This window comes from Chlorella variabilis (genome assembly GCF_000147415.1).
Source record: "Chlorella variabilis unplaced genomic scaffold CHLNCscaffold_7, whole genome shotgun sequence".
NCBI lineage: Eukaryota > Viridiplantae > Chlorophyta > Trebouxiophyceae > Chlorellales > Chlorellaceae > Chlorella > Chlorella variabilis.
In genome coordinates this window covers 829,766-837,505 of record NW_005435081.1, presented here as the reverse complement: position 1 = coordinate 837,505, position 7,740 = coordinate 829,766, and the positions used below count along the sequence as shown (strand labels likewise).

The following is a 7,740-nucleotide window of genomic DNA, read 5'->3' as shown; positions in this document are numbered from 1 at the left end:
ACACACACACACGCACGCACACTCACGCACACACACCAACACCACCACACCACCACCACCACCACCACCCCACACAGCCCACCACCCCCTCACCACACCCCCCACCCACCTTGAACAGCAGGTCACCCAGCAGCTCCACGCTGGACTGGCGGATGCGCCAGTTGGCGTTGGTGATCCCCGCCTCCACCGCAGGCAGCACCAGCGCCAGCGAGCTCTCGGCATACAGCTCCACCGCCACGCGCCCCGCCGCCAGCGCCGCGTCCCGCACACCCTCAGCCTCGTCCGCCAGGCCGTCCAGAATGCAGGTGAGCACCTGCGGGCGAGGGTGTGTGGGTGTGTGGTGGGGTGCGGTGGGGTGGGGTAGGGGTGGCATGCGGACAAAGGCAGGCATCCCCATCACGAAACTAGACTGCCAGTGCCCTCGGAGGGACTCCTGCCTCGGAGGGCAGCAGCTCAAGGCACTTGGAGGCACTCTGGCACCGCATGCGCGAGCCGAGGCTCGCCCAGGGTGCCTGCGGCCGCCCCCAGGGGGCCTGCGGCAGCCCACCAATCCTCCACCCCCCCCACACCCACACCCACACCCACACCACGCACCTCAGGCAGGTGCGCCACAAACTCGTCTGGCATGCACAGCGGCAGGTACTTGAACAGGGTGAGGTGGCCCTCGCGCACGGCTGCAGGGGTGGGTGGGGGGGCATAGGGGCGAGGGGTGGGTGGGGTGGTGGGCCAGGCTGGCCGGCAGGCGGCGCGCGCGCAGCAGCAGCGGCCTCCCCCCTGCGCACACACACCACCACACACACACACACACACACACACATATACACACTCACGCGTGCGCGCACACACATGAAGCACCACACCACACCACACCACACCACACCACACCGCACCACACTACACCGCATCGCACACCCCATCAGCCCCCCGAGCGCACCCGCGTTGCGCGCGCGGCATCCCGCGATGATGTCGGGCAGCAGCGCCGCCACCTGCCCCGCCCCCTGCACCGCAAGCACCTCGCCCAGCCCCTGCGCCGCGCCGCTGCGCTCCACCGCCGACGACTCGCTGCGCAGCTTCTCCAGCAGCCAGGGCACCACGCCGCCCAGCCCCTCCTCACCCATGTCTGCGCAGGCGGGAAGGGGGCAGGCAGGCAGGCAGGCAGGTGTGTGGGACGGCGCAGGGCAGGGCAAGAGCGGCGGGCGGGGCGAGGGCGGGGCTGGGAGGCGGGTGGGCACAGGCGGTGACGGGGCTGCGGCAGCGTTGGCTGGCTGGCTGGCTGGCTGGCGCCAGGCACAGTGCGTGCATCATCCACACACATGCACAGACACACAGGCGCACGCGCAGCAACCACACAAGGCACACGCGCACCACACACACGCAGACAAACACACGCTCACACCCCCCCACACCGCTCACCCTTGACCAGCGAGCCCATGGCCTTGGCAGCTGTGGCGCGCACCTCGGGTAAGGGGTCCACCAGCGCAGCCTGCAGTGGGCGGGTGGCGGGGAGGAGGGAGGGGGAGGGGCGGCAGCTTGCAGGGGTCGGCGGGGAGCGGGCAGGGACCGAGAAGGCGAGCGGGCACGCAATGCTGCAACCGCGACGCCCGGCCCCAGCCCCACTCTCGCCTCCCGCCCGCCCGCCGCCGGCGCCGCCGCTGTTCGCAGCCGCCACGCTTGCCAGCCTCCCGCACCGCTGCCCGCCCGAAACTGCCCGCTCCCAACACACCTGCTCCCAAGATACGGGGTGCCAACACAGGTGCTGGCACGCAGGCGCACACAGGCGCACACAGGGCGTGCTCACCTTGAGCTCTGGCAGCAGCAGCGGCACGTATGGCTGCATGTCTCGCGGGTCGTTAGCCAGAGTGCACAGGTTGCCCACGATGCGTGCGGCGCGCTTCTTCAGGTCGCCTGCACAGGTGGCGGCGTGGGGCCGGGGAGGGGGGGAGTGTGGGAAGGTGGGGGTGCAGGGAAAGGTGGGGAGGTGGGGCGAGTGAGCGGCATGGCAGGCGTGCGTGCAGGCGTGGGGTGTGCGAGCGAGCGGCCTGGCCCTGCCCCCCAGCCGGCATCTGCCATGGCAGAATCAAGGCCTGCCAGGAACGAGGGGCACAAAAGAAAGGGCTGGGGCGGCGCCAGGGCGAGGCTGCTGGCGCCTCACCCGACCGGTCCCTCAGGCCGCGGTGCACCACGGGGATGATGAGGGCCAGGGAGGGGGCGTCCACTGCAGGCAGGGGCGAGCAGGCAGGGTGGGAGCCGGGAACGATCGTGCGGGATGATGATCGTGCGTGCATGGCGCAAGTGGCGGCTGGTACCTCCCACCCCCCGCCGTGCTCACGGTGCAGGGGCCGGCTGGTGCCTCCCTCCCAGCCCCCGCCGCGCCTAGCTCCTGGCGAGGCAGCGCGCATGAGGCTTCGCCCCGCCGCCCACCAGCCCCTGGCCCCCACACCCCTCCCTCCAGCCGCCACCCACCCACCCACCCACCCGTGTTGACAAACACCGTGGCCAGAAGCGTGTCCAGGCACTGCTTGTTGGAGGCGGCGGGGTCGGCGATGGCGGCCAGCAGCACCGGCACCAGCTTGGCGACCTCGGGGTTGCGGATCACAGAGCCGACCTGCGGCCAGGAGGGGGGGCGCATGGCGGGCGGGATGGGTGGCCAGCGGCAGCGGCAGATGGGCGCCGGCGCCAGCGCCAGTGGCAGCGGCAGTGGCAGCCCTTGTGGCCGGCGCCCAGCCCAGCCCGGGCGCCCCACCAGCCGCTCTAAACCAGCCCCATGCCTGCCCTGCCAGCCCGCCTGCATGCCGTGCCGCCGCCGCCCTGCTGCAGCCTCCCCCTCCTCCTCACCTCGTTCAGTGCGGTGCGGGCGGCGGCTGCCACCTTGGGGTGCGGGTCAGCCAGCACCTCGCCCAGGCGGGGCACCACCACGGGCAGGCAGGAGCCGAGCTGCTTGGGAGCGCAGTGCGCCATGGCACCCAGCAGCTGCCGGGGGTGTGTGGGTGTGGGTGGGGGGTGGGGGTGGGTGAGGCAAGGAGGCAGGGCAGCAGGCTGGCAGCAGGCTGGCAGCAGGCTGGCAGCAGGCTGGCAGCCAGGGCCAGGGCAAGGCCAGGGGTCACAGGGAGCGGGTGAGGCAGCGCCACCGGCGGCGCACAACCCTGGTGCGGGCAGGCGCTGCAGCCTGCTCCCACACACACCTGGATGCTGCCCTGCTTGGTTCGCCACGCCTTGTCCTCCACACCCTTGAGCAGCGCCGGCAGCACCAGCTTCACACCCTGGCCTGCACACACACACACACACACACACTCACACACACATCCAAAGGCAGGCGAAGGCAGGCGCAGCGGTCGGCCGAGCCAGGCCGCCCGCAGCAGCGGCAGCAGCAAGCACACGCGCAGCCGAGCTCCACCAAGCGGCAGCCGAGCCCCGCTTGTGGCGTGCCTCGTCGCCAGGCTGGCGTGCCTCCTCCCCTCCTTCCCAAGCGCCGGCCGGCGCGGCTCCTTACCCGTGAGCTGCCCCATGATGGCCCGCGCCGCGCCGTCGGCGGCGTCCCGCACCGCCTGCGAGCTGTCGCCGAAGCAGACGAGCAGCATGGGGAGGATCTGGATGACGTAGGGCTCAAACAGGCGGCCCAGCTTGTCGCTGAGGCACTCAAAGGCCAGCAGGGAGCCTGTGGCGGCGGGGAGGGAAGCCAGGGTGTGTGGGAGCGGCAGGGGCATGCGGGTGTGGATGTGGCATGGTGGGTGTGGTGTGCGGTGGACCGAGGCAGGCCAACGCGACATGCAGGGAGGGAGGGGGAGCGAGGCCGCAGCGCCTTGGGCCGCTAGACAGTCACCCAGGCGTGCGTTCCCTTTTTGTCCCGCCTGCCCGCCCTCGCACCTTCCCGCGCCTCCGCGCTGCCCTTGTCCTCGATCGCCGCCTTGAGCGCATCCATGATGCCCAGCCCGCGCAGGCTGCTGATGCCCAGCCCACGCACCGCGCCGGCAAGGCCGTACGCCGCGCCGCGCCTGCGGGAGGGCAGGGGGGCAGAGCGGCCGAAAGCGTGAAAGGTGTGCGGTGAGGTGGCGGGAGGCGCAGGTGGCGGGAGGGGCTCAGAGGGTTGGTTGGTTGCTGGGCTGAGGGGGTGGGGGGTAAGGGAGCGGAGTCCCTGCCCCATGCTATTCACGCACCTGTCCCCGTAATTGGCCCCCTTGAGGCAGCGCTGCAGCAGCGCCTGCACCGTGCCCTCCACAAACGCAGAGTCGCCCTGCAGCGCCTGCACAGCAAGGCGGGACGAAGCACAGGCAAGCAGGCGGGCAAGGGTCTGGCGCCGCGTGGCACAGCCAGCTGTCAGCCCTGGGTCCCCGCGTGCCCCAACTTGCCCCGCTTGCCCGAAGCCACGCCACTCGACGCCAGCCGCTGCCCACTCCCCGGCAGCCACGCACCGCCACACCAGCCGCCCCCCGCCGCGACTTGCCTGCATGAGGGGCGGCAGGCAATCGGACACGCCGCGCTGCACGCTCTCGCTGGGCGTGGTCAGCACCTCCAGCAGCGTGCCCACGATGCTGCGGACCTGCGGCAGGCGGGGTGGGGGGGGTGGAAGGGTGGAGGGAGGCGGGGAGGCACCCACCCACCCAGCCAGGCAGCCGGCCGCGGCGTGCCGCTTGCCCGTCCGCAGCAAGAGCTGCGCCCGCGCCTCGCCCACAGAGGTGCACACATGCGGCCTCCCCTCCCTGCGCCTTTCCACCCACGCGCACACACAATGCACGCCACCACCCAGCGCGCGACGCGCCGCGCCTCTGTGCCCCCCAGCGGGCGCTTGCCTTGGGGTTTTGCGGGTCCAGGTGGCGTGCCAGCGTGCCCAGGAACACGACCGCCCCGCCCCGCACGTTGTCGTACTGGCTCTCAGACAGGCCGCTCAGCGCGGCCTGCAGCCAGGGTGGACGGCAGGCAAGCAGGCAGGGAGGCAGAGGGTCGAGGGGCGCACTGCACCGAACCAACTTCCTTCCTGCGGGCCTTCCTTCCACGCTTCCAACCCCGCCCACGCTCCCCGCCCTGCCTCCTCTCTTCCTCCCCCTTCTTCTTTCTCCTTGCCACCCACCCCCACCCACCTTCTTGTCCAGGTACGACTCAAACAGCGGCAGCAGGGCCTCCGCATTCTGCCCCCCATGCGCATTCACCACAGCCACGCCTGCACGGCACGGGGCAGGGCAGAGGCGGTGGTGTGTGTGTGTCAGTTGGGGGGGCGAGCGGACCAGGCCTGGCGGCCATGCGGCAGCGGCGCCGGGGCACGAAGCGCGCAGGCCGCTGCGGAGCGGAGCCACGATTCGGAGGGAAGCCAATCATCAGCGCGCGCACCCGCGGCGATCATGGCTTCGCGGATGGCGGCGTGGCCGTCTGCCAGGCCCTTGCTGAGCAAAAAGTCCAGGGTGGCGGGCAGCTGGTCGGCGGCGAGGCTAGGGGCCAGCGCGCGCAGCGCGGCGGCGGCGCCCGCGCGCGCCGACAGGCCGTCGTCGGCGGCGGGGGACTCGTAGAGATCCAGCGCGCCGCCCAGCGCCTGCCCCACCACGCCGGGGTGCTCCTCCACGCCCTCAGCCAGCGCGGAGGCCGCCGCGACGCGCACGTCTGCGGGGAGCAGGGGTGGGGTGGGAGGGTGTGTCTGGGTATGGGTGTGGGTGGATAGCGGAGGGAGGAGGGTGGCTGGCACAGCAGGGGTGTGGGGAGCAGGAGGGACGGGCAGCAACGAAAAAGAACAGAAACAAAAAATTTGAAACAAAACAATGCCAGGAAAAGGTGGCAGCCAGCCAGGGCTAGCCCAGGCGCGCACCCGGGTGTGGGCTGCTGAGGTGGGGCATCAGGGCTGGGGCAAAGGTGGGGGGCAGGGAGCAGCAGGCCTCCTCCCACAGCCCCTGCGCCACCTCGGCGTTGGCCTCATAAAGGTCCCGCCTGGCCAGCCACATCAGCGCCAGCACAGCGTCGTCGGCAGGCACTGCGGGCACGGCGCGGCGCAGCGTGGCGTCAGCGCGCGGCGTCAGCGCAACGCCGGGCGCAGTCCGGGCAGGAGGCGGCAGCTCCGGCTCTGTCTCTCTTTCCAGTCTGGCACCCCATTCTCTCCAGCCAGCGCCCAGCCAAGCAGGTACCACCCACCCTCGGCATCGTTGATCGCCGGTGAGTGGTCCAGCGCTTGCAGCGCCGCGCCGCGCACGTGCGGCTGCCCCGCCACCAGGCCCTGCAAGCGCACAAGCGGCGGCGCAGCGGGTGAGCGATGGATGGCGCCAGCGCACAGCGGTGAATCGGCAGGCCGGCAGGGGCGGGCGCGGGGCCGCAGGTGCCGGCGAGGCGGGCAGGGAGGCGGGCGGGCACCTGGAGCGCGGCGGTGAAGCCGGGCACGTCGTCGCACGCTGTGGAGGAGCACAGCATGCGCAGCAGGGGCTGCACCCGGTCCCTGCACCCACACCCCGCAGGCCGCACAGCAGGTCAGAGGAGGGAGGGGGCAAGGGGTGGGGCTGGCGTGCTGTGCGCCTCGCCACTGGCTGGCCTCTTCCTGCCGCGCCCCTGCCTCTGCAGCTGCCCGCAAGCGCAGGCGAGCGCGGCTTGCTGGGCCAGTGCCTTGCCTGTAGGCGGGGATGATCTCCAGCACGTGATACAGCAGCTTGAACGACTCCACCTTGCTCACACTGCGGTGGAGGGTGAGATGGGGTGTGGAGGAGCAAGGCAAGGGCTGGGGGGTGAGGGGCGCGTCAGGAGGAGGGGGCAGGGCAGGGGGGGCATGGCAAGGCTCAGCCGGCCTCTGAGGGCCCTGCGAAGTGCTGAGGCAGGGGCGACGCGCAGGCAGGCGGCTCCTCCTCCCTCCCCCGCCTGCCCCTCCCCCGCCTGCTCACTTGGCCGCGGGGCCGACGTGCAGCGCCACCACACCCAGCGCCGCCTCGTGCAGCGGCGTGGGCTCCGGGAAGCTGCAAGCACGAGGGAGGCAGAGGGACAGCACATAATTCTGGCCTCAGTTAAGGCGCCAGCGAGTGCCAGCCAGCCACAGGCACAAAGGCCCAAAAGCCGGCTTCAGCTCAGTAGGCCGATGCGCCAATGCCAGCCCCCCACCCGCCCGCGCTCCCACGCTGCGCCGGCGCCAGCGGCTCGCGGCCCACCCCACACCCACCTCATCACCGCCCGCAGGATGGGGAAGCAGTACATGTAGGAGGGGCCGGGCAGCGCGCGGCGCAGCGCCGGCGGCGGCGCCGACCCGTTCTCCCCAGGCCTGCCGCCGGTGGCCGCTTGCAGCGCGCCCACCGCCTCCGCCACGCACCGCCGCCCCGCCAGGGACTGCCAGTCTGCGGCGGCGCCCTCCTGCATGGGGAGCGCGGGAGAGAGGGGCACGTGGCGGCGGTGGGGTGGGGGGCCACGAGCCTTGCCTTGACATGCGGCTGAATGGCTGCGACTGTGATGTTAGGTGATGCTGCCAGAGTGCGAGTGCGGTTCAGCGGCCTGCGGGGCAAGCACCCGCCCTCCTCCTGCCTATGGCAGTGCGGCCCAGGCGCACCTGCTGAGTCAGCATGACGAGGCGCAGCGCGCAGGCCAGCGGCAGCGCGGCGCCGCCCAGCTCGCCGGGCAGGCAGCGCGCCAGCTGGCGGCAGCAGTCAAAGGCGGCGGTGGCGCCGACCAGCGGGGAGGTCAGCAGCGGCAGCACCAGCGGGCGCAGCGTGTCCAGCTGCGTCGCCGGGGGAGGGAGCCGGGGAGGAAAGCCCGGGCAGGGTCAGCGGAAGCAGGGCAGCAGTCGGAAAG

At 72.1% G+C, this 7,740-nt stretch overlaps 1 protein-coding gene across 1 annotated transcript in view; it reads right to left on the bottom strand.

Moving 5' to 3' along the window:
• The window catches only part of CHLNCDRAFT_144295 (hypothetical protein), a gene marked incomplete at both ends in the record, with an annotated part of 13,645 nt that overhangs the window by 2,908 nt on the left and 2,997 nt on the right, over nucleotides 1-7,740 (bottom strand). Inside the window, 23 exons of the mRNA XM_005848622.1 lie at nucleotides 110-313; nucleotides 595-674; nucleotides 935-1,120; nucleotides 1,414-1,483; nucleotides 1,799-1,905; nucleotides 2,153-2,215; nucleotides 2,476-2,605; nucleotides 2,836-2,970; nucleotides 3,183-3,265; nucleotides 3,491-3,655; nucleotides 3,865-3,992; nucleotides 4,155-4,240; nucleotides 4,418-4,537; nucleotides 4,716-4,892; nucleotides 5,076-5,155; nucleotides 5,323-5,589; nucleotides 5,792-5,953; nucleotides 6,112-6,193; nucleotides 6,328-6,409; nucleotides 6,495-6,641; nucleotides 6,846-6,917; nucleotides 7,118-7,305; nucleotides 7,499-7,666. Of these exons, the coding sequence (XP_005848684.1) occupies nucleotides 110-313; nucleotides 595-674; nucleotides 935-1,120; nucleotides 1,414-1,483; nucleotides 1,799-1,905; nucleotides 2,153-2,215; nucleotides 2,476-2,605; nucleotides 2,836-2,970; nucleotides 3,183-3,265; nucleotides 3,491-3,655; nucleotides 3,865-3,992; nucleotides 4,155-4,240; nucleotides 4,418-4,537; nucleotides 4,716-4,892; nucleotides 5,076-5,155; nucleotides 5,323-5,589; nucleotides 5,792-5,953; nucleotides 6,112-6,193; nucleotides 6,328-6,409; nucleotides 6,495-6,641; nucleotides 6,846-6,917; nucleotides 7,118-7,305; nucleotides 7,499-7,666 (2,982 nt within the window). The remainder of the gene's footprint in view (nucleotides 1-109; nucleotides 314-594; nucleotides 675-934; nucleotides 1,121-1,413; nucleotides 1,484-1,798; nucleotides 1,906-2,152; nucleotides 2,216-2,475; nucleotides 2,606-2,835; nucleotides 2,971-3,182; nucleotides 3,266-3,490; nucleotides 3,656-3,864; nucleotides 3,993-4,154; nucleotides 4,241-4,417; nucleotides 4,538-4,715; nucleotides 4,893-5,075; nucleotides 5,156-5,322; nucleotides 5,590-5,791; nucleotides 5,954-6,111; nucleotides 6,194-6,327; nucleotides 6,410-6,494; nucleotides 6,642-6,845; nucleotides 6,918-7,117; nucleotides 7,306-7,498; nucleotides 7,667-7,740) is intronic.